Raw genomic sequence first — 26,076 nt, forward strand, 5'->3', positions numbered from 1 at the left:
CCAGATCACAGTTAAACTCTGTGCCTGAGTTCCCTTACCTGTAAGATGAAGATTACACAACACTTTCTAAAGTCTTTTCCAGATTTCAGATTTTACAACTATATACAAATTTGCCAACTATGGCTCCTCAATTTGACCTCAAGGGAAGGGAGGCTAACATTACTTACCATTGGTTTGTACGGGGCAAGGAAGGCATCATTGTTCTTTCACACCGGATGTCAGCTGAGGTCTCACTGCTCTTCATAATATAGAGATATTTGACATGAACCCCATTCCATGCCATGTGAACAGGACAACATCCTCCCCCTATATTTCTGCTGGTTCTCCAGAGCTTACATTCTCATGGTCACTTTAGAACCTACTTCCTGCCTCTGTTGAATTACTGTTCACTTTGCCTGCAGAGCAGTTTGGCAACTTTTATTATCTTATCTCCTTGAACCCATGCTCTCAGGGACTTATCTTCCACATCAAGCAGTTTATCAAACTATTTTTTCCCTAATTAAGACAGTCTCCCAATAGTAATTATCTTATAGGCTTAAAGGTAATTTTCTTCCACCTTGCAACATTGTCTTTTTATAGCTATGAAAACTGAGGCACAGTGAAGCAAATTGACTTGAACAAGTCTACACAGCAAAGGGGGTCAGAGCCTTGAAATGAATCCAGCTTTGTAGGTTCCAAAGTTCATGCTTTCTCCACTGTCCATAAATATTCAATACACCTCTCATACTAAACATACTCCAATTGGCATTTCCTTCCAAAATGTGGTCTAATACCTTTCCCGAAACATAAGGGGACCCTGAAGCTAACAACTTACCGTAAGTGAAATACTGTATCTCTGGTGGGAGTGTCACTTCACTGAGGTCACTCTCTTGGACGTAACTGTCCACATACTGTTGTGCCTTTGTTGCCTGAAGGAAAGCTAGGAATCTGGCTGTGAAAGCAGCAATGAAGATGGAGAGCATCCCAAAGTCGAGCACATTCCACAACTGCAAAATGTATTCCCTAGGTCCTTCCAGCCAGAGCTCTTTACACTCAGACCACATCATTCCTGTCACAACAAATACAGAGGGTGCAGGTCAGATTTTACAGGCTAGACCGAGAAGCCATTACTGTGTCCACCATCATGTCACATCTCTACCCTACACATCAAGCACAGTACTAGGCATCACAAAGCATTGACTGACTGACTGTATGGTCACTGAGGCCCTGTGCAGAGTTAAATGGAAGAAGCTCCTGATAAGAAAATAATTCACGCCACCACACTAGAATTTGGAGAAGCGGCCTACATGTGGCACCAGAGATGTCTCTATTCGTGTAGAGGAGGTGGTGGAGGGGTTAAGGAGAAGAAGGGAGGAAAGGAAATAAGCAAGGAAGGCTCTTCAAGTTATCCCATAAGACTTTTGGAAAAGAAAATATGTTCTATACAATCACAATGGTTAGTTATCAAACCATAGTGATTATTGGAGAAATAAGTCCACAAGATTTTTAACAAGAAGGTTTCCCAGTGATACTCCTATCACACTCTTATCCTCTCATATCACACTCTTATCCTCTCATATCACACTCATATCACACTCTTATCCTCTCTTCTCATTTCCATGTCATGCTGAAAAGTGAGCAATATCGTTCGAAAAAGATGAAACCCTTAAGTGAGAGGCCCTAGGACATTCTGAAGAAACTGAAAGCAGAAAATGCCATTCTGGGACAAGAGGACAAAATAGTACAACTTAACAACTTAATAAATTGTCCAACTTAACAAATTGTCCTGACTACATAAAGAGAAAATATTGTAGAATTTTAAAAAAATGTATGGCTTAAAAGAAAATGTATAAAATAATTACTTGACCTAGGCTGAGGCCACAGGAGTGAATGGGAGGAAGAACTAACCTACTAACTCAGAAAATGAGAAGACACCAAGACTCACACTGGATAAAACAAATACAAAAACGACCTTGGATTAATCAGAAATAAACAACCTGGTTCCAATCTCCATTTCTTAGCAGAGAGCACAACAAATTCTTTTCCTCACATTACTTCAAATTCTTATTTTAACACAGCTATTCAAAATGGGTTATTGTAAGATGAAATAGGTTGGTGCAAAAGTAATTGCAGTTTTTGCCATTTTAAAAATAGTAAAAACCACAGTTATTTTTGTACCCAACCTAATAACAAACATTCTGAAAATGAAAACTCTCCTAAAATCTCTGGAACTAAAACAACAAAGAAAGTATTTGTCATCAGTTGATGGCCATTGGGTTATTTCATAAGTATTTCAATTAAATAATTAATCACAGTGAGTTACATTTTAAAACTTACATTTTGTTCAATAATTGAAGTTAGATTTCTGAAACATGGTACATTTGTAATTAGGGTCATGTTACTCATAAAAAATTTTATTTAGTGTTAAGGGACACCTTTTAGCATTATCTAGCTAGAAAATTATTTGGTTATTTTGCTATTTAGCTTATCTTGCAACAGTGGTATTGTCACCATATAAGATATAATAACATTTTTTTCAATAGAAAATGACAATTATTTCTATAATTACTTTTTGGTAGAAATTAGGGTATTTAAAATAAAAGGCTTACCAAGAACCCAGACCATAATTAGCATTTCAGTCCATGTAAACTGGGTGGTTTTCACCCTGAAGATCTGTTTGGGATAGTCAATAACTGTGATATTGGGCAGCGTGGTGATGCCTTCGAACCTGTCTGAGGCATTGAACACAAGCAGACCCAGGAAGATGATGAAAGAAGCTGCGTGTGCTACAAACTTCATAAAAGGGCTTCGCAGAATTTTCCCCAGCTGTAACAAAACAAAGAGGGAAGGTTTGCTTCAGAAAATCTGGCTTTCACTTGTGGAGATTACAATATAGGATTAAAAAAAATAGATGAAAGGAGAACACTCAAAATTCTGCTTCTGTTTCCAAAAAGCTCTACATTATGAAAAATATTCTTTTTTAGGGGAATGCTTCCTCCAAAAATAATTTAGTAAGTATTCAAAATTCATTGTTTCTAAATGTCCAATTTGTCTTAGGGTAGACTGCATTCACAGATGCACTTCTGGAAATCACAGGGCCTATACTGGTTCTTGCTCTTATTTTTACACAAAAGAATATGCAAAGTCCGGATTTTAGGGTCTAGAAAAAGAAACTTCAACTTTGTATTGTGTAATTCTTTATTGCTTTGTAATTGAGATGTTATGAGGATCTTATAGACTCATATAAGACATTAAAAACCCTTTGAAGATTAAAAAAATTACTACTACAGAAGTAAATTTTAGTTCTCATTTCTAAATATTCCAAAATCAAGTTATACCTGGTACGCTATAAAAAAAGGCAGAAAATATTAGAATCAAGATGAATATTGTATCTGTTACTGCCCCTAATAAGAGGGAGATACACAATAATTAAAACCTCTAAGTAGGTTAACTTAATTGAAAGTGATCTCTGAGTTGGATAATCATGTAAATGGTACAAAAGGACTTCCAAAGTTCAGTTTATAATTATTTTAAGGTGACTCCTTTAAAATCCCGTATGATATAATGTCCTTAAAAGTCCCATGTTCCTGTGAAAATGAAAAACCATTCCTTCTATCCCAAGGGCCTCCACAGTCCAAGAATTAGGTACATTTGGTAGATTTATCAAGTATGTTCTCTCTTCTACACTCGCAGACCCTGCTTTTTTTTTTTTTTTTTTTTCTTTTATTATTATTATTATTATTATTATACTTTAGGTTTTATGGTACATGTGACCCTGCTTTTTAACTCTGTCTGTGACCTTATAAAGTACTGAGGCTCACATTTAAGGGATTGTAACTCTGAACAAATGTTTTTGTAAGTCTAGAACCTTAATGTGATGTCAATAAATGATGAAAGAGATGTCAGGTATTTTTGGGATTGAACATGAATGCACACAGACGAATGTCACATTTTCCATGTTAGACACACAAAAATAAACAACACATTTACACATCACCTTGTTGTTACACAGCTGCAAAAAGGGCATGTTTGGGGGTAGCTTATCCATAGCACATGGAAATTTCTTGGGAATTACCAAGTCTGTTTCTCCTAAAGGTCAATCTTTTAAAACTTTAAATAACATGAAAAGAAAGCAGAATGTCAATCTCAAAAATGGGACATACATGGAAAATTCTTGCTATGTTGCCTTTTTCCATAAGATAGGTGGTATACGGCAGCTCTAAACATGGGCTCTGGGAATGGCTCAACTTCTATGTTTCCCTTCTCTGCAGAGCATGCCACACTGTTAGTTGTACTTGTAAAAGTGCAGGGAAAAAAGAAGTGGACTCCAAGATGGCTACTTCAAACCTGACGGAATGTTTTAACTGATTAAGTTCCCCTAAGAGACAAACACTTCTAAACCTGAACTTTCCAACTCATTTCCTTCAGAAAGGAAAATTATTTGGGTAGGATATGATTTTTGTTTTATTGCATGCCCTCTCATATTATTTATAGTTTTTCATCTTTATGTTTACTTATTTGAAGAATCTTAAAGTAATTTTCCATGATACGTAACAAAAGAACTTGGCTGAGTCATCAAACATGATCAAAATGACAAACTTTCTGCCTTAACTTGCATGGGCAACTCAATGATGAAATGAGATGGATGAATATTCTCACACATATATGGTGTTTGCAGAGCAGAACTCTGCTGGGGGAGACTGCTGAGCCAGAGAGATGACAGATTTCCAGGATCATTTGTAAGTGCCCTTGACTCATTTTGCCTTGAAACTACCTCTGACTTAAACAAAACCAAATTTCAGAATATAAAAACAGGATTAAAGGATCTCAGCACAGCTCCTTCTCTCTGGCAGTGCCTGTAATAACTGGCATGAATAGTATTCCTTTCCACATCTTGCTAGGGGATCTCTTGGGCACAACTAAATTGATTTTACATTGGAAAGTTGAGAGGAGAATAAAGGTACTAACCAAAATGATCCAAGCAAAAACAAATAAACAATCTAAAAAAATCTAAAACCCCTGAACCTAAATCCTACATTTTTAAGAACTGTCTGAATTAACAAAGGGCTAGGGGAACCTGTCACGTATTTTCTTGAAGACTTTGGATACCACCACTGTTCTCAACTGTGCTTCACACACTTAACCTTGGATTTCTTCTGACAGGTCCAAATGGGTTGCCCTTCTAGTTCCCAGCGTAACTGTTTCTTGGTACTACTGCAGTAGTGCTCTCCATTCCCCTGGTTCACAGGCCAGCCCAGTTGACACTCTACTTATTAAGCCGTCAATAAAATCAGTACAAGGGCTACTTCACCCAAGCAGCTTTTCCTTCTCTGTCTACCATGAGGATGTTATCTTAAAAGCCTAAGTACTCTATGCCTGCAAATGTGGTATATCCCACTGGTACCAAATCCTTTTTCATCCCTTATTTGAATTGATCCAGTAATTAAAAAGGAGAATCTGTGTTCTTGAGTCAATTAACATTCAGGGTAAACCTGATAAGATTCTTAAGCATGAAGCTTTTTATTTTTTTATCCCAAAGAGACACAGTACACCACCACAGAGGAAATCGATGTAGAAAGCAAGTACCCTGCTGCAAGGTGCGATCCAGTAGCCAATGGCCAGGAATGGAAGGCCCAGGGCCACGACCAGCACAACGAGACACTTGATCGCTATGGTCTGCTCCCTTAGGCCTGAGAGGTTCTCATACCAGATCGTCAAGAGCTGCTGCTGGCAGTTGGGATGAGCCACAAACTATTGGGAGAGAGAGAGTTTGAGAAGGGGAGAGAAAGGTAAGTTACCATACCATTGTCACTAGCTCAACTATTAAATACACATGCATCCTAAAGATATTAAAGCATATTTTTTCTAGCATATTGGTACTGGAATGTTCTGGTAATATTCTTCTTAGCTTTCCCTCCATTTTTCAAAATTGTTTCAGAACTAATAGAAGAATTAGAATGGAAATGAGAAGGTAAAATTGGTGTTGTCCTTAATCACAGTTCTTTTTGATAGAAACCCTCCATGATTCACAGATTTCTCTGTGGAATCTGGGTGACATCTGGCTTCTTTTGTAAAAATGTGTCCCATCTTGCTGTTGGCCAGCTTACTTGCATTCAGTTCAAAATGGAAAGGAAGAAAAGTTACTTGGTTTATTGTAGGCTATAGCTAAAAGAGAAATGTGTGAAGTTTCACGAGCAACCCCTAAAATGCTACATACAAAAAAATGCATAATGCACCCTTTGTGTAATTATGTACTGTTACTGCAAATCTGTAAAAGGTCTGAAAAATAATCAATGAACTTGCAAATATTATGCTGGGTCTACACATGCACTTCTTCCAGGAACTGGCACCAAATGCCACTTCCCTCCTGTCCTCTTTTTTATTGCTTCCTTTATCAAAAGGTCAAAAGAACACGACTATTTATCTTCAGCAGTTCTTTAATAAATACAATTCCAATCAGGAAAAATGAGCAAATTATACTTATTTCAGCCCAGCCATTTGATTTTTTTTCCCATTTGATTTTGTTAAGTTATCTGCCTGCATCATTTAGAGGGACTGGGATTTCTTTAAAGCCCTGTTCTTATTCAAGCAGCAGAATGTATTTGTACTCAGGCCCATGTAAAGGTCCCTATGCCAAAATCTGCCCATTTGTAGCTAGACACACCTTTTTTTGAATGGTCATATGTTCATTCCCGAGCTCTTTGTCCAAGCTCAGGAATTCAAAAATCAACTATGAGTGACAACATATTTTTTAAAGGAGTTCTTAGCAACACAAAAATCAAGGTGTCATTGTCTTCTAAAAAACAGAATAAGCAACAACAATGAACCTGTTAAGAAACACCCATGAAATGTTTTTGGGAACTGAGAAACAAAGAGAGTAGCTGCAGTTCCTACTTGTCAAAAGGTTCCTCTTTGATCAAGTTCTAGTTAATGATCCTGATGATTCTTAGTAACTCCAGGCAATTCCTAGAGTTATTAATATTTGGCTCTTTATCAAAGCCCACCTACAAGGAAATGCACAGGTTTCCACTGACTGGTGCATAGTTTCCCATCAACAATTTTAATTAAAAAAGAAAGTCTCATCTCCCAGGACAGACGATATAGGTACAATTTCCCCCAAATCCCTGCTTTTGCCCCCAGAGTGCACCCAGTGTAGAAGTCCACTGATGGCTGCACTGGCGGCTGCCTCTGTACCACCATACATGCGTATTCAACGACCCACAGACAGAGGTGGTGAGAATAAATTTACGAATATTAGATTTGAAATAATTAACTGAGTTATTATGTTGAAATTCTAAGCCTCAATGTGATGGGTACTAGAAAGCTAGGCTTTCGGGAGGTAATTAGATCATGAGGGAGGAGCCTTCATGAATGAGACTGGAGCCCTGATAGGAAGAGGCAGGAGAGCTCGCTCTTTCCACCATGTGAGGACACAATGAGAAGTCAGCAGTGTGCAACCCAGAGGAGAGCCCTCATCAGATCCTCACTATGCTGGCATCCTCATTTCGCATTTCCAGCCTCCAGAACTGTAAGAAATATATATATATATTTTTTTTGAGATGGAGTTTCTCTTTTGTTGCCCAGGCTGGAGTGCAACGGCACAATCTCGTCTCACCATAACCTCCGCCTCCCGGGTTCAAGTGATTCTCCTACCTCAGCCTCCCAAGTAGCTGAGATTACAGCAGGCATGTGCCACCATGCCTGGCTAATTTTTTGTATTTTTAATAGAGACGGGGTTTCTCCATGGCAGTCAGGCTTGTCTCAAACTCTCAACCTCAGGTGATCCGCCTGCCTCAGCTTCTCAAAGTGCTGGGATTACAGGCATGAGCCACCACGCCTGGCCGAGAAATAAATTTCTGTTGTTTATAAGCCACCCAGCCTATGGTACTTAGTTACAGCAGCCTGAACTAAGAAGCATATTTTATCATGCGAGTTCCTTTCCATTCAGTTTTCAAAATCCCAGGTCCTGATTTTCAGTAGCTGCCAGTTGCTAAGGATGTATTAGATCTTCTCTCCAAACCCAGGATTTTGTCACTTTTCCAAGGTTCTAAGTTTTGAAAACAGCATTTCATAGACCAATGCAATCATTATTTGAACTCACGAATATCAAAGTTGAAGGCTTCCTGGGTATATGTGACAACTTTCCAGGATTCTTGTCAAGAACTCCTCCAAACTTCCACTTCTGCTCCTGTACTATATTTAGATCATTTCCTTCCTGCTTCACCTTTCCCTCTATGGTCCCTAAATGTCCTGTATTCATTCACTCATTTATTCACTCATCAAAATGTCTTAAGCCCCTCCTATGATCCAGGCAGTATTTTGGGCAAGTATATTGGTACAAGAAGATAAAAGTGGAAGCATCAGAGTTGAATTAAGTGGTAAGAGGTCATTGTTCTAGGGTACACAGTAAGCTTTGAATAGACACAAAATAAGCTATTATAACTGAGACTTCAACTCATAGTCTTGTTAAGATGCCTAATCAGAATTTAAAAGAGTTAATTTGAATGTTGGTACAAGTATCTTGATATTTAGAGGATCTGCATTTGTGGGAAGTTAGACAGATATAAATAAAAGGCATCCCTGGTGGCTGCAGCCAGGCTAAGCTTAGGACAGATAATGGTGCATTCAGGGTAAACCACAGGTGGAGCATATAATGTCGTCAAATCAGATTACCACTTAAGAAATCAACAATGCAGTTTTTAGACCAAGAGTTTCTGTAGGAAACAAAATTCCCATGAAGTTAAGAGACAGGTGGCATGTGTCTATATGGAATTGATGGACAAATTTCCCTTTTGTGAGTGTCTGGTAGCTATCGTTTGAATGTGTCTCCTCCAAAATTCAGGTGCTGTCAATGTGGTAGAGTTAACAGGTGGGGCCTTCAAGAGGTGATTAGGCCATGAGGGCTGCTCCCTTGTTAATGGTATTAAGATGCTTATAAAAAAGGCTTCATGCAGCATTCAGCTACCTTGCTCTTCTACTCTTCTGCCATGTGAGGACGTAGTGTTCCTCCCCTCTAGAGGATGCAGCCCTCACCAGACTACCAAACCTGCTGGTGCCTTGATCTTGGACTTCCCAGCCTCCAGAACTATGAGACAAGAAAGTTTTGTTCTTATAAGTCTCTCCATCTCAGGCATTCTATTATAACAACACAAATGGACTAAGGCACTAGTCGTTCTTAGGTTTTAAACTCTTGAGGACAGAAATATTAATGTTATAGTATATCTCCCTTTCCTACTCCTCCTCCTTGGACTAATTTTTAAATTTGAAGATGTGCTTTATGGCATTAATTACATATTTATAAAGATTGCACAGCTTCAAAGACTTGATGGACTCAATCCTTTCCATACGGCATATATGTGACGGTCAATCTTTGACTTGATGTAACCTGTACTACAGTGCAAACACTTACTCTACATTAAGTAGTAACCAAAATTGTGGTGTTTGCATTTTGCCTGTTACACTTTAAAATTCAGCTTAACAGGTCTATTTCCTGTGCTTCTAATTCTACTCTTTTTTTTTTTTTGAGATAATTATACACGACTTCATGGATTCTGTCGATTCCATTTAATCCACACAAACAGATTTTCCTCCAATGATGTAAAATCCTAATGCAAGTACACAAGGAGCATTTCAAAAAAGAAAGTAAAGCCAGTAGAATAATAGCAAGTGAAGGCAAAAAAGCTAATCCCTTTAGGAGATGAGTTTTGGTCTTTTCACTGACTTTGAAATAGGGCAGTGACCTTTATACCTGAAAAGTGTTTTACCTCCTGAAAAATCTCCTTATGTCACTACACCAGTTATGCCCAACTGGATAACATTTGTATGCTGTTTCCTAACTTCAGTGGACCAGCAAATTGAAGTCATAACAAAAATAATACCCTTATTTTGAGTTTTCTGATTTAAAGAGAGAATGCTTGACACAAGAAAATCTCAATCTTTCAATTGGACAATCAGCATTGAGAACAAATGAAATGTTTTTTCTTGCCAAATGACTAATAGATAATAAACTGAACCACTATCAGGGCAGGTTAGGGAAAACAATCAAATTTTAAACTTAAAAATTAATTCATGTTACACTGTTTTTCATCAAATCAGCCTTCACAAGAACTGTCTTCACGGGAATACTGTTGTGTAAAAACACGGTAGGAACTCTGGATTTGTTTTTAATGATACTGTTAGAGACACAATTCATACAATTTAAAGGAAAATATTCTTGTACATAAAAACTAGGCAATTCAGCTTCTTTTTAAAACTCAATGAATTGTGAAATATAAACCTAAAACTTATATTGCACAGGTTTTCTGGATTTTCAAACTTGCTGAGTGCAAAATGCTCTGTTATCTCTTGGTGCCTGGGGAAGACCAGGACAAGAGGCCACACAGTGCAGGACACAAGACTGCCGGGCAGAACACCCATTCCAAAGTCTCAGTGCTGTATTTACCACTCTCTCATTGCATATCTTTAATTCTGGGCTTCCCCTGCACACTTTTTGCACAGAAAGTGGATACACAATGGATGCTTTTATCCTGTTTATACTGCTGCATGTTTCTTTTTAGGATGGCTTTTCTACATTTAAATCTAATCTTACTATGGAGGAAATATTAATAGCAGAAACGAAGAACTCAGGAAATGTTCTCCTTCTCTTTCTGAGAGCCCAGTTTTCCAGATTCAATGGTCTACCAAGCTCTAGTATCTTTTGTCAAAAACTTTCTCACAATAGACATAGCTCACGGTGAAGTAGGTAGAACTTTGGTTATTTCTATGGTGGGGAGTGGATTAATGTTCAGCTGCACATCACAGAGCAGGATAGAGGTAGAGTCAGAATTAGAACTCAAGACTTTTGGCAGGGGGTAAATAGTCCATTATTCTAATTAAACAAAATTAGTGTTTTTGCCTAAAAATTAATTTTCTTGTACCCATTTTCAGAAAATCAAATTTCATCTTCTAGTCTATTCCATTCTCTTTTCAAAGAATAATATAGGTATTTCTATAAATAGTAATAGTGTTTACTATCCTTCCAGTTTTATAATTTACCCTAGAGACCCCTTAAAAATGATTTTAGGCTGGATGTAGTGGCTCACACCTGTAATCCTAGCACTCTGAGAGGCTGAGGTGGGTGGAGCACTTGAGGTCAGGAGTTCAAGACCAGCCTGGCCAACATGGTAAAACCCCGTCTCTACTAAAAATACAAAAATTAGCCAGGCATGGATGATGGGCACCTGTAATCCCAGCTACTCGGAAGGCTGAGGCAGGAAAATTGCTTGAACCTGGGAGGTGGAGGTTGCAGTGAGCCGAGATCTCACCACTGCACTCAAGCCTGGGCAACAGAGTGAGACTCCATTTCAAAAAAAAAAAGAAAAAAAAAAGATTTTAGGATGAATAATCTTCGAAATCCATTCCCTGTTAGTAAAGATGCAGGCAGATGGTTGCTGTTTTACTATCAGCATTGAGAATTGTAAATTTTTATTCTTTGTTAGTTTAAGAGAAGGAAAATGGTATTTGTACATTAGCATACGTTTATCACTAAAAGGTCTGAAAATTTTAAATATGCATGTTAGCCATTTGAATTTTCTCTTCTGTGACGTGCCTATTCAAATCTTTTGCTGATTTTTCTACAGGGCTCTGGATGTTTTCCTTACAAATTTGTTTGAGTTCTTGGGATATTAAGAAGATCAATCTTTTGTGAGTTATAATCGAAAAAACATTTTTCCTAGTGTGCCCTTCACTTTTTTGTTTATAATCTTTCTGATGTCATACAGAGGTTTTAAATTGTATGTGGCCAGATTATTTGCATTTTTGCTTGGAGATTTCTTCGCTTTTATATGAGAAAGTCCTTTCTGACATAAACATTAAATTCATGGTCATGTATCTCCTATTCTGGTGTTTTATATATTCATTTTCTGGATTAACTGTCATTGAGTTCTGTAAGGCCTGGGTTGAACTCATGCTTTGATTTCTAGGAAAGACCAGAGCTCTGGGAATCCTGAGCCCAGTTAGAAGACAATAGACTCGGAACCAGAGCTGGGAGTAGGTCTTGGGCAGAGGGTAGAAAAAAGACTTCCTGAGTCTCATATGTGGCCAATATGGCTTACAATTAGATAAGAATGGTTTCCTTGGTGGAATTATGGGTTGATTTGAATGAATATGAGTTTATTATGTTATCAGGGGGTGGGGGAGTCCATAACATATAAAGTTACTTTGAAATCCCAATGGCTTGCATATGGCTGTGGACTACCTCTGTGCCAGAGTGGGCAGGGTTTGTGCATCATTATAACCCAAGATGTGGTTTTGCTTGGAGACTAGAAATGAGATGGTGGGAAAAGGAAGCAGCAGGAGTGGGTGGGGTGATATTTTTCCTCCTTGTGAGAGTGAAGATGGGTGAGTGTTGACTGAAAATGAAGGAAGCCTTTGTTTTGTGTTTTTTTTTTTTGAGTTGGAATCTCGCTCTGTCGCCCAAGCTGGAGTGCAGTGGCATGATCTCGGCTCACTACAAGCTTCACCTCCCGGGTTCATGCCATTCTCCTGCCTCAACCTCCCTAGTAGCTGGAACTACAGGTGCCTGCCACCATGCCTATCTAATTTTTTTGTATGTTTTTTAGTAGAGACGGGGTTTCACCGTGTTAGCCAGGATGGTCTCGATCTCCTGACCTCGTGATCCACCTGCCTCGGCCTCCCAAAGTGCTGGGATTACAGGTGTGAGTCACCGTGCCTGGCCATGAAGGAAGCCTTTGAAAGGAAGAAAGAAAGGAGAAATTGGGGCTTTGCAAGTATTCTAGAATAGAATTCTTATACACATTTATTATTCTAGAACAGAATTCTTACATACATTTATTATTCTAGAATAGAATTCTTACATACGGTTATTGAGTGAAGATTCCAAATCAAAGACTCTAATTAATACTTCTTTTATAGCATAAAACAAACAAAACCAGAAAAGTTTGCAAAAGTCCTAAATCTCCTTACAGTTCTAATTTTTTTTTTGTTGCCTGATGGTTGACTGATACCAATTTATTATTAATGACACCTCATACATTGTAACCTACATGCCAATTTATTTAAAATTGATATGCAGGAAGACATAAACTCTGCAAGGCAGTTTAGTTGACTGAAGCACAAATGTAGATGAGCTGTCTCTGCTCATATAACACTTCCAAAGCAATGATAAAAAACCAGTGACAACTGAAATCAATTCTCTTAGGTGCCAAAGAAAAGAGATACATATTGCAGGATGTGTGAATATATGTCCAGACAGTTTTCTAAAAAAGAGTTTACTATCAATCTTGCTCAAAACTATCTTTTTCCCTCAATATATTAATAACAAAACCTCAACTAGCAAGAACACTCTGAGAGGAAGGCAATCTAGCCAATTTAATTATCTTGTAACACACTTTCCTTGAAAAGTTGTTTTATTTCAATCTTTACTGAGAATCTTCACATTTGACTGTCTTATGAAGTAGAGAAGAGATCTGCCATTAATGGTTGACCAAAATCTTGCAAATACTATGTGTAGAAGTTTTCTACATTGTGGTAGTAGAATTATGTGTGTCAGAAGAGAGAGAGAGAGACAGAGAGGAGGGGAGAGAGAAAGAGGAGAAAGAGACAGAGAGAGAGAGAGAGAGAGAGATTTCCCCATCCTCACTTGCTGCTAGGGTGCAAACATTGGCTTCGGTTCCACTGATCAGAGGCATTTTGACCAGTGGAAGGGGCCATATGAAAACAGGCAGGATTCAGAGCATCCTCTCTGTGCTGATATGGGAGCAGCAGGGGCAGAATTGTTCTGTTTGGGCCACAGAAACTCCCTTAACAGGTCAGCGCTGTGCCTGGTTCTGGGTGAGGTTTTTGGAAGCACAGCTTAGATAAGCTTGTTCCTCTATCTCTTCTTAGGATTCTGTGAGCTTCCTCAGTACCACTTACTAAATTCCTTCCTGCTTAAATCAATTCTTCTTACTAAGGACTTGATTCAGTACAAGGGGCATGAAATCTGTCTTTGATGAGTGAGGATTAACTAGCTTAAGAGTCATCACTCTGGGTATGAATTTTCATAATGTAGAAATGTTATTATTAATAGCTAATACTTATTGAGCAATCACCATGTACTACTGTGTGCTAATTACATACATTATCTCATGCAATCCTTAAACAAATGAATAAGTAGGTACAACTATTGTCTTCACTTTACTAGTGAGCAGATGGAGGCTTGGATGGTTAGGTGACTTGCTCATGGTCACACAGGAGCACATGGTGATGTCAGGACCTGAATCCTTACAGGTTGGCTCTAGTGCTTGCCCTCTTAAGCACCATGTCACACTGCAGAAAAGACAGAACACTTGGCTCTTTGTAAATTGACCAACTTCATAAAACCAGAGCTGATAACAGTTTATTTCTTTGTGATTTATCAGTTTTTCTTAAAGTACAAAAAAATCTGTTATATAACATGTATAAAGTATTGGATTCTGGATAACTGAGATATTTATTATTGTGAAACATTATAACTACAATTTTTGTGAATTATTTAAAAGCCCTATACAAGTTAGCAAATAGATACACATAACGGTTTTTCTGCAGTAATCAGAGTAAAAAATCATAATTTTTATTTCTGGCACCTGCATGACCAACTCCTTAGTTATGTGACCTTAGACATGTCATTGAAGCTTGGCAATCCTCAGTTTCCTTGTAGAATAGAAACCCCATCATCTATCTGATGTATTTTATAGATAAAATGAATAATAATATAGACTTGCTGCAAGGATTCACATAACAATGTAAAAGTGCCTTACAAAAATGTATACAAGTAACAGCATTATTAATTGTATTGTAATTAACAGTTTACAGAGTGCTTTTGCATATCTTAAACCATTTAAATTCCACCAAAACCCTGAGATAGATAAGAGATATTATCCTCCTTGTACATGAGGGAACTGAAATTTAAAAATTTATGACTTATTCAAGGTCCCACCATGGGTAAAAATTAGAAAGGATCAGAAGCTACACATTTAACTTGCAACTTTACCCCCCACAAAAAAATCTTTTATCAATAGCATCTATTTTTTTATTTTATTTTTTGAGACAAGGTCTTGCTTGCTCTGTTGCCCAGGCTGGAGTGCAGTGGTGCTATCATTGCTCACTGCAGCTTCAAATCTCCTGGGCTCAAGTGATCCTCCTGCCTCAGCCTCCTGGCTAGCTGGAACTACAGGCACATGCCACCATGCCTGGCTAATTTTTAAATTTTTAGTAGAGACAGAGTTTCGCTATGTTGCCCAGCTGGTCTTGAACGCCTGGCTTCAAGTGATCCTCCTGCTTCAGCCTCCCAAAGTGCTGGGATTACAGGCCCCAAAGTGCTGGGATTACAGGCACATGCCATCATGCCCAGCTAATTTTGTTTATTTTTTGTAGAGACACAGTCTCATTATGTTGCCCAGCCTACTAGCATCTAGTCTTATTATTTTAATAATTTTCCTAGGATTATGGCATAGTTTGTATCACATGTTTATTCTAATATGGCACTAGATGAAAGTAGGCCCACTCACCTTTTTGACTTCATACTTAATGGCAAGTTTCACACGACTTAATGAAGCTTTGTGCCTGTGTACCTCCAGAGGCTCTGCTGATTCCAGATCTCCATTCAGAATGGCTTCTACCTCTTCTGAGTCTCGGCAGAGATCCAGCACACCCACTACAAAGTCTTTGCATTGCATGGAGAGCTTCCGATAGTCATTCTAAGAACAAGAGGTTTAGTGTTTTAACACAAATAATTTGCTTTTATTCAATGGAAAGTATTTGGGTGAATTAGAAAAAGGAATCCCTTCTTTTGGGGGTAGAAAGCTGCAGCCTACCTGGATGCAAGGCTTGTTGAGCTGAATACAGGCTGGATTTGCACCCACCCAACCCTTTAGCCAGGTTTCCTTCTGCTGCAACCAGCCCAACCAACCGAGATAGTTCTGAAAATGGCATGATCATAATCTCACTTATATGTGGAATCTAAAAAAGTCAAACTCAGAGAATAGAAAAGTGGCTACCAGAGGCAGGGGGTGGGAGTAGGAGGTAGGGTGAAGTAGAGATGGAATGAGGAGATATTGGTCAAAGTGAACAAAGTTTCATTTAGACAGGAGAAATAAGTGTTTGAGATCTATCTGCACGGCACAGTGACTATAGCTTTAATACTGTACTATATACTTCAAAATTGATGAGTAAATTTCAAATGTCTCACTACCACAAAAAGTAACGTGAGGTGACAGATATGTTAATTAGCTTGATTTAATCATTTCACATTGTATACATATATCGAAGCATCCCATGGTACCCCATAAATATATACAATAATTATTTGTCAATTAAAAAATTTAAAAAGCATTTACTCAAAAAAGTATATGCTGAAAGACCAAAGGATCAAAGAGTTTTCTCTCTTTTGTACAAAAAATAGTTCTTGTAAAGCCAAAACAAGACCATTTCTACATTGGAAATTTTTATATAATGGCAATTTTTCTAAAATGGCAATCTGATGTAGAAGATCAACTATATGTGATATGAAAGTTGTCAAAACTAAGTCAACTGTGTTAAAAACAACACAAAACAAAAAAACCCTGACTAATAGAGTCAGAGAAGGCCATGAAGGGAGGATTCTCACACAAAAAACTATCACAAAAGACTGCAAAAACCATAACCTTGTGTAAAGGCCATGGCAACGTTACATAAAAAATACCTCTGTGAGGACATCTGCCCAGCAACTGCCTGTACAACTTTGGACTGGCTCCGCCTTTGTTATTGTTCCTGGAGTGTAGCCCTCCTCACTTTTCCTTTAAAAACCTTGTCTTTCTTTACCTCCCTGAATACATACATAGTTTACCATGTCACTTGTATTTCCACTGCAATGTTACAGTCCCAAATAAATATGATTTTCTATTTTTTCGTTTTCCTTTTTTTTTTTTTACATGGAGTCTTGCTCTGTCACCCAGGCTGGAGTAAGGTGGCATGATCTTGCTCACTGCAACCTCCGCCTCCCGGGTTCAAGCAATTCTCCTGCCTCGGCCTCCCGAGTAGCTGGGATTACAGGCATGTGCCACCACACCCGGCTATCTTTTCTATTTTCAGTAGAGATGGGGTTTCACCATATTGGCCAGACTGGTCTTGAACTCCTGACCTCAAATGATCCACCCACCTGGGCCTCCCAAAGTGCTGGGATTACAGGCGTGAGTCACCGCACCCAGCCTCATTTTCTTTTAGAGAACCTCTCTCTCTGTTATTTAGGTTGACAGTGAAAAATTACTTGTCCAGTTCATTATCCCTTGCCTTACTGGAGACATTGCTTCTCAAAGTGTAGTCCTCAGACCAGCAGCATCAGCAGCACCTGGGCATGTGTTAGAAATGCAAATTCTCAGACCCCAGCCCACATGTCCTGATTTAGAAACTGAGGAAGGGCCCAGCAATCTGTGTGTTTTCACACACCCTCCAGATGATTCTGATACATGTTATGTTTGAGAATAACTGGTTTATAGCGAATGTAGAAAGGTAGATGGATACCCACCTGTATACAGAGGGTTTTTGTTTGTTTGTTTGTTTGTCTGAAGGGCATATTATTGTGCCCTGCAGAACTAGAAGAAGAGAAATATATCATTGTATGTAATTGAATTCTCAAGGGTTACAGAATTCAGTACCTGAGAGAAAAATTTCCAGGCCACTGGAACTAACACCTTGCTAAAAATAATCCAGGAATCTTTAATTTCATTTGCATATTTATACACTGCCGTGAACTGCCATGAGGAAGTCAGTTGGTAGCATTCCTTGTTGCCTTCTGAATGGAGCTTTATTTCTAGTCCATTTGTTCTAATGAAGGTGTCAATGACCATCTCCTGAGAAAGTGTCTCATTTTTGGAGACCCCAGTTCTACTTTTATGACTTTCACTAAAATTCTAGCCTATTAGGAGAGCTAACCAGATAATAATCTAATGTGAAACACTTGAGGAAAACAGAATTCCCCATTGTAACATGTCTTGAGACACTGTATGTGTCTATATACCTAAGTAATATTTGGCACAGCAGAATTACTGGGCTTTCAAAAATCATACTTTAAAAAAAAGATGTGAAAAATTCCAATTTTTTTTCCTTTAAATAATTAATGTGATTTGATGGGCAAAACCACGTCATCAGCTAAAATAAACAGGAAGAAGAGAGACTGTTTAAAGGCTACACAGATTAGAATAGTTTCCATTTCAGATATGAGAAATTCAGATAAAGAACAGTTACAGTTAATCCTTTTCCCCTCATAAGGGAACAGATAAAATGAATAAAACTTCAATCTTTAGTTTCCATTCAAGTTGGTACCATGCAACTGATAAAATTAATAAAATGTTCAGTCTCTGGTTTCTGTGCAGAGTGTCAGTTAAATATCCATCTGCTTTCCATTCCTGAAAGACTAATGAAATATTTTATTATAGCATCCAGAAGAAGTATTAAATCCATGCCCGTTTCCATATAAAGCTTCCCTTTTAATACAATTTTTTTTAGATGAAATTTCCTCATGTTATTCTTCAGTTCAGACTGTTCTGTAAGATTTGGTACAACATAGGGTGGTCATTTCTCCATTGATCAGAAATAAATAGAGGCTACTTTCCATGCTTTGAAGAAAACTTAGTACCCACATCTGCAGTAATACCTAAATAATGACTCATTACCTATAAAATTATAGTCTATAAACTGTTTAGTTTTAAGGAAAGCTTTTTTTCACATCCACTGAAAGAGCAATAAAGATAAAAAAACTGATAATCAAACATGTTGCAAGGACAGCACTATTTGTTTTTATAACAATTTAAACATTTCCCACTTGAAGAAGTCTGTTGCCAGAGTGCAGAAAATAATCAGAGCTGGAGATAATGGTGATTTCTTTTGTTATAGTCATTGGATACCATTTTTTAAACCTATGCAGAGCTCCATGGGAAAGATGGAGAACTCCAGCTAAGAACAGCCTCTCTTCAGCTGCAAAAGCAACCATCTATGTAAAGTCCGCATTGGCTGTTAATTCCACCATGTTACTTCACAGATCAGACCATTTGTCTGGTCTACATTTACTAATAATTTTATCTTAAGTTAGTTTTGCATAATGGTCTTTAATATACCACTCATCCATTACCACAGCCCTCCACAGTTAGCTGGTGGACCTACTGCACACCTTACAGAGCAGAACTTAAAACCCTAAGGATCTGCTCAAGCCAGAGGAAGAACAATGAAGTTCAGTCTTCATCACAATCTATCTACAGGTTCTGCACACTCCTTTTAATGTATATGTTTAATTATCATTCTAATCCTTTTTTATCCTGAAGAGGAAAACTGAAATTCAACTCTTAACAGGCTTGGTTCTGTCAGGCCCTTTCCCTAATAACAAAAGAGGCAAGTTATCATAGTGATTCAAAGCATAGAGTCTGAAACCAGACTTCCTGGGCTCAAATACTGCTTTACCACCTACTAGCTGTGTGATATTGCGGAATTCACTTTACCTCTCTGACATGAATAATCCTACCCATATTGGTACCATGAGGATTAAATGCTTAGAATGTGTTTGGTACAAATTAGGTGCTAAGAAGTGCTTCAATATTACCAGGTACATTATATTAGATATACTACCTATGACTGGGACTCAAGACACTCAAATCTAGGCTTAACATATGAAATGTTGCCTATAGCCTTTGTTTTCTCTTTTACAAAATGAAAGGTGATTCCTAGAGTATTTTCCTGCTATAAAATGTCATCTTGCTTTTGGATTACATTCATTTCTTTTCTTCCTTACAGCTGTAGGGTGATATAAGGTAAAATTGTTTTTTTACTTTAAGGAGAGGAAAACTGAGGCACAGGGAAGCAGATGCCTCTCCCCACTTCTTTATTTTTACAAAAAAGGTGCGTCATTGACTCAGTCAGAACTAGAAAATTTCAATTTGCGTTCTCACAGCTTAATAAATGACTGGCTTCCTTGCCACTGACATTTTGGAGGATTAGACCAAGAGTCTATCCTTCCAATATTCTGTTTCTCAGAATAGCTTCAAACAGCATTTGCACATCCAAAATATTTCTTTAATAACCTGTCACCGAGCTATCCTCCATTAATTTATCTAAATCTGTATCCTAGAATATTTGACCTCTTAGGGTATTGACCTTTGCATGTTTTCAGCACCATGCCTACTGTATTCCTCAAAGAAATGTGAAAACTGCAGAGTGGCTGAGAATCTTCTCTGAAGCATCTAAATAATGGCAATTTCAGGGGTGAGATACTAGATATTATAGGCCATTGGTAAGATAAAATAAATATAGGTGTCTTAAAAGGAAAAAAAATCACCTCTTTTTCACTAGGAAACTTTTTTTTTTTATTTCAAGGCTAATACTTTGAGCTAAAAGTCCCCATGGGAAGAGTATAGTGAACACCATGGAACAGGGCAAATTAGGTTACCTGCTTGTCTCAGAAATGAGCTTCACTTTCGCTGCCCTTTCAGAGCTCAGAGTCTCTGGGTCAGGGCTATGAAAGCAGTATTTTCTCTGTCTGTCTAAAGCCCTGACAGATGGACATGAACATGGGATAAGAGGGGAGAAAGGTGAAAGAAAGGCAGATAAGAAAGGAATAACAAGGACAGGTAAAAATGAGAAAGAAAAGGCACATTGAGTTAGGGGAGAGAGACATGAAGTCCTTGGAGACTATAATTTCTAAAGAACTGTCCTGATTTTGGCTCAGAGAGGGCTACCTTGCTACACAAGCACTTTCCATATAATCCAGAAAACAGAACTGGGAGATTTAGATGATTTTTGCTTATCCTTATAGATATTTGGCAGCTTTATAGATATTCTCTAGAATTCAACTGTGTTTTCTCTCTTTTTGCCTCTTTATTTGTGATATTTCCCCAACCCTGAAAGGTTATAGAGGTGACTCTAAGTCAGAATAAGAGAGATTCTAAGCATTGCCAATATGGACTTAGCCAGCTTCAGGGTAAAACTATGAATAACAAATTCTCTTACCATGGTTGCACTGAGCTGACGACTCTGGGTGGAATTGCAAATGTCACCATCTTTAGTAAATTACTAAAACACGATCTTAGAAAATATTCCCTTTTATAGACTCTCTTGCAGACTTTCAGTATATATCAAGAAAAATGTGTAAAAACAAGATTTGTGTGGCGTTTGAAATAGTGGCAAATAAATATGTTTAGAATTATGTTTTAATTACTGTTTCAAAATAACCAAGTGATATTTACAAGTGCTTTACCTAAATGCTTTTCTACTGTCTCTAAACAGAATTTGGGGTTTTCAACTTGCTCTGAGTTCTATCTAAAAAAAAAAAAAATTATTTTGGGTCCAAGTAAATAAATCTTTTCAAATACCACATAATGAATCTCTTCAAAGGGATTAGATATAAGGTAAGACTTACTTTCTTCTTTCTATTTTCCCTTTTTTGGAAAATTTTTACAATAAATGTGTGTAGCTTTTACATCAGAAAAAAATTTTAATGGATTAACAAAATTATAGTAAGTCCAGATCTCCACTGGGACACAATGAGCATTGATGGATATCCAGGGAATTTTGTGTGTATGGAAAAGGGATGGGACCACTTTCCCACCATTTTCTTGCAACACCGGGGCAAAGTATATTTTCTGTAACCTGAATTATATTGCTAGTTGCATTTGTGTAAATCTCACTAACTATAAAAACCATATTCAGATGTGAAAGAACAATCACTTTTTCTGTGATCTGACCCCATAACAGTAAACTAAAAAGATTAACTTAGCATCTAGAAAATAACTCAAGGAATTGATGTCTACAGTCATCTTTTTAGATGGGAAATGGGAGGCAAGAACCTGCCAAAAACAGTCTAAATGATATTGATCAGAACTATGAAATAACCAGATTTAGTAGCTAGAACCAATCAAAACGCATAGGAGGAGGTAGCAACTGATTAAAAATAAAATGATCTGTCATTAATATATAATTTTTATACAAATAAATAATACTGCTTGATTGAAAATAATGTCCAGGAAAAAAAGTTCACTCATTAAAAAAATCCCTTAAAGCAAATCACTTTGCTGTCCTCATATTTCTAGATTGAACTGATATCTACGGCTCACCACTCTGAATATACATTTGTGGAATTCAGGGAGAGGCATTTTATCATATCAGTGAAGTGACTTTAATAGTAGTTTTTATTGGTCTTTTGACTTTTGATTCTAAAGGGATACACAAATGCTTGGGCCAAGGAACACTGCATTCAAAACTAACACTACCGTGGAGATGGAACGGGAGCTTACTCCGTCCAATCCACCACAGACCTAGTATTGCAGGACCTCCAGACACGGTACCCTCCCTCCAGACACGGTACCCTCTCTCAGGGGAAATAAAGCAAATTAATATTACTTACGTGCTACCACACAACTAACTACAAAACAGGAGGAAGGATTTGGAAGACAAAAAGTCACACCCAAACCCTCCTTTTAGCAAAAAGGGGAGAAATCTTGAGTTTTATTTAATGTTTACCCAGAACACAGAGCGGCACCATAATTATAGCTCTCTGATCCAGAATACTGGATCCCCAAGCGAATTTGTCACAGCACCATCATTGAGAGGGAGAAAGAAAACATCAGATGAGGTCTGAATGACACTCTCAGTCCCTCGTGATTTCACATTCACTGGGCAAAACCGAATGTGGAGCGAACGGTGGCAGAGCGGGCCAGGCAGCAGCGGGGAAGTGGGTGAGCACGCAGAGCAGCCGGGGTAGAGCGCAAAGCTTACCTTGAACTCCTTCTCTATGTTGGCCAGCTTGGCCAGCTCGTTGCTGAGCTCTAGGGCCGTAAGCACCGGGTCCTCGCTGGACAATGAGAGGTAGGCCGGGCTGGCCAGCCCCTTGTAGGCATTGATCCTCGAGCGTGAGTGGCTGAAGGAGTCGTGCCTCTGCTTCTCCGTGCAGTCCCCGCACTTGCAGAAATAGTCGTGCGGCCGCTCGATCCTGGCACCCTTCATCAGCAGCATGTGCACCACTTCGTATTTCTGGCAGTGCGCCGCCAGGATGATGGGGGTGATGTCCGGCGAGAAGCGCGTGCCGTCCTCGTCGTAAGCGTAGAAGTCGTCGTCCTGCAGCTCCTGCTCGCAGGGGCTCAGAGTGAGGCGCTTGCTGGCCGCGAAGCCAGGGTGGTTGAGGATGGCCTCTACGATGCGCACGTAGCCCTTGCTGATGGCGAGCAGCAGGGCGTCGCCAATACGCGCCAGGTTCTCCTTCTTGAGCAGCAGCTCGGTCACCTCCAGGTGCTCGTTGCCCACAGCCAGCTGCAGCGCGTTCTGGCCCATGTAGTCCACGCAGTTGACGTTCAGCGTCTTGGACTCCTCCAGCATCTTGCGCACCACTGGGATGTTGCCGTACTCGGCGGCGTCGAGGAAGCGCTCCTCCTCCGCGGTGAGGCTGGTGCCGCGGTCATTGAACATGAAGGCCGGGCCCCTGACAGCCTGGCGCCGGCCCTTCTCCCGCATCACCGTCATGCGTCTCAGGGATGGGCTTCCCTCCATGGACCTAATCAGTAGCAACGATAAAACAACTGTAGAATATTAGGGCATATTCCTTCCTTTCACATGTCAGGGCCCTTTCTGGAATACACACTACCCACTGCAAACCTCTGGCTGCAGGGGCCGGCTCAGTTGGTAGAGATACCGTTGCTAACTACTTGCCTGAAATGACACCTGTGATCTAACCCTGGCTGCTAGATCCCAGAAGGGAGCCAGTAGCCCTTCAGAACAAAAGCTCCTGTTCTCTAGAAAATGATATTCAGATGGAATAATAATAAAAATTTCCATATACCCATGCCTTCCTTGTGACCCTAGTAAAGATGGAACTCATCGTACCTTCCGCTCTTAAAAGTCTTGGACATTGAGGCTTGCAGGTACTTGACATTCAAGTACTAGGCTTGAAGGCTAAGGGAAGTTAATTTTTTAAAGAATGAGGTCAAAACACTCCTGCCAAGTCATTGCATCCTTTTAACTAAATAAAATCATTGACCCTCAGCCCCCTAAAAAAGCACAGGATTTAGGCCAAGTATCATGTTGCAGGATCTTAGTTTCATCTTTTTCTCTTTATTTTAAAATTTTTGTTTATTTAAATACTTTTTTAGAGACAGGGTCTCTGTGGCCCAAGCTAGAGTACAGTGGCAAGATCACAGGTGCAGCCCTGAACTCTTAGGCTCAAGCAATCCTCCACCTCAGCCTCCCAAGTAGCTAGGACTACAGGCACATGCCACTTGCCCCCACACCCTCCACCTTATGCATTTCTCTTAAGGGGATTCACCCATCCCCAAGTTATAGGATTTATCTTTTCAAAGATGCAGACAAGATTCAGCAATTATAAAATTTGAGCATCAACCTAGATTGATTTTATTGAAAACAACTGTGCCTTTGTAATAAGAATTATTTAATTACTAGTATTATATATTTGCCTCTTGGAACTGAAAGGATAAGCTTTGATTATGGTTTAAAAATCACTAGAATTACTTTGTGAGTAAAGCAACTGGGCACTAATTGTACATCCAGATCAATGCGCACTGAAATCCTAACACAACCACATTAGTTGAGATTTATTTAGCTGCATTATCAAAGTTATGTCAATTGATGTCTACAGTGATTTGAGTTCACATCTTAATTTCTATGATGTTAGGTAAATAATTTCATTTCCTTGTGCATCCTTATGCCAGGTATAAAATCGAATTTTCTAAAGTTCTCAGATTTTCCTCATGAATAAAAAGCTTTTTCAGAAATTCAGAGTCTCTGAAAAACAATGCTAAATAAACACTTTTAACATCGTGACTATCTATAATCTTTCAATAATCTGTACAATATTTTGGTGGCTATTAAAATATTGCACAAATATTGTATAAATCTGTATCTTACCTTACCCAGTTCCAATGTTCAAGATAATTTCCTTTTAAAAATCTGTGATTTTTGGTGGGATGAATTGTACCAAAAAGTACCAGATAAAGCTTTTTCCACATTACTGACTTTTGAAGCAAATAAGTCAAAGTTAAAAGTGAATGGCTAGAAAAGAAAATGCTTTATTTCTAGAATATATATTCCAGAAATACCTCCTACCATTGAAAAAACTGTATTCATGGAGTCAGGAGTTGAAAATTAACTAGAAAGGACACTGGCTTCCCTGGGTGCCTGGGGTGGATGACTAAATTGTGAAGCTTCCCTGGCAAGAGGAATCAGAGGCAGCTACCAGTGTCCACTCTGTTTTCAGCTCTGAGGGCCCCAAACAGAGAGAGGAGCACAGAAGCCACTGGCAGAAGGTCTCCCAGATAGGGACTAAGGCAAATGTGGCCGGGCAAGCCTGACTCTATAGAGGTATGGCAACTAAAGGGGTCCCCAGAGAGGCTTGTTGACTTATGCAAGGACACAGTGCTGTGACTGGCACCCAATTCTAATGGCTTAACTAGTGTCAAGTGATCAACTTTTAAAAATTAAATAAACATATTTGTTTTATATACACATATGTGTTTGTAGCAATTTCTAGAAATCAACACATGAAGGTTTTGAAGTTATATCTGGACTGGGACTAAGAAGTCATAGAGGAAGGGGGACTTTCACTTTTCACTTATACCCTCTTGCATATTTTGAATAGTTTTAACCACAGTGCGAATCTCTTTATTAAACATAAAATTAATGTTTTAAATTTTTATTAAAAATTTTATTTTTAATTCCTTAGTTGACAAAAATGTTAAAATGTAAGTATTTATTAGAAACCATTATATTATAATTTTTCTGAAGTGAAATAAATGTCCTGTGTTTGGCTGTTATGAGTAGGGTATGATGTGTAGGGGAGGGTGTGGAGTAGAGTGCATGTGTGGTATGTGTGGGAGACAAGGGAATGGTGCAAGTCTGAGTTGGCGGACATGTGTGGGGTGTGTGTGTGTGTGTGTGTGTGTGTTGGTATAACAATGACTTTTAGGTGGACAAGAACTGCATAGAAGAGAACTTTGTTTCAAGACCAAACTCTATGACAAGGATTTTAAACAAATCTTGTAAATATTATAGTAATAAGTATGTTTTATGACTATTAGTGGTACTGACTTCACTGGGTTAATATTTTTATTA

At 38.6% G+C, this 26,076-nt stretch overlaps 1 protein-coding gene across 7 annotated transcripts in view; it reads right to left on the minus strand.

Moving 5' to 3' along the window:
• TRPC3 (transient receptor potential cation channel subfamily C member 3) overlaps nt 1–26,076 on the minus strand; it is a 73,690-nt gene that overhangs the window by 31,247 nt on the left and 16,367 nt on the right. For 5 of the 7 annotated variants that reach the window (XM_002815112.5, XM_054554426.2, XM_054554425.2 and 2 more), the window contains exons 2-6: nt 22,735–23,506; nt 15,507–15,695; nt 5,566–5,730; nt 2,589–2,805; nt 815–1,048 (exon numbers count right to left, since the gene is read on the minus strand). In XM_002815112.5, the coding sequence (XP_002815158.1) occupies nt 815–1,048; nt 2,589–2,805; nt 5,566–5,730; nt 15,507–15,695; nt 22,735–23,506 (1,577 nt within the window). The remainder of the gene's footprint in view (nt 1–814; nt 1,049–2,588; nt 2,806–5,565; nt 5,731–15,506; nt 15,696–22,734; nt 23,507–26,076) is intronic. The other 2 variants (XM_054554429.2, XM_054554428.2) reach the window with 1 other exon arrangement.

The sequence above is a fragment of the Pongo abelii genome, chromosome 3, assembly GCF_028885655.2.
Source record: "Pongo abelii isolate AG06213 chromosome 3, NHGRI_mPonAbe1-v2.0_pri, whole genome shotgun sequence".
Classification (NCBI taxonomy): domain Eukaryota; kingdom Metazoa; phylum Chordata; class Mammalia; order Primates; family Hominidae; genus Pongo; species Pongo abelii.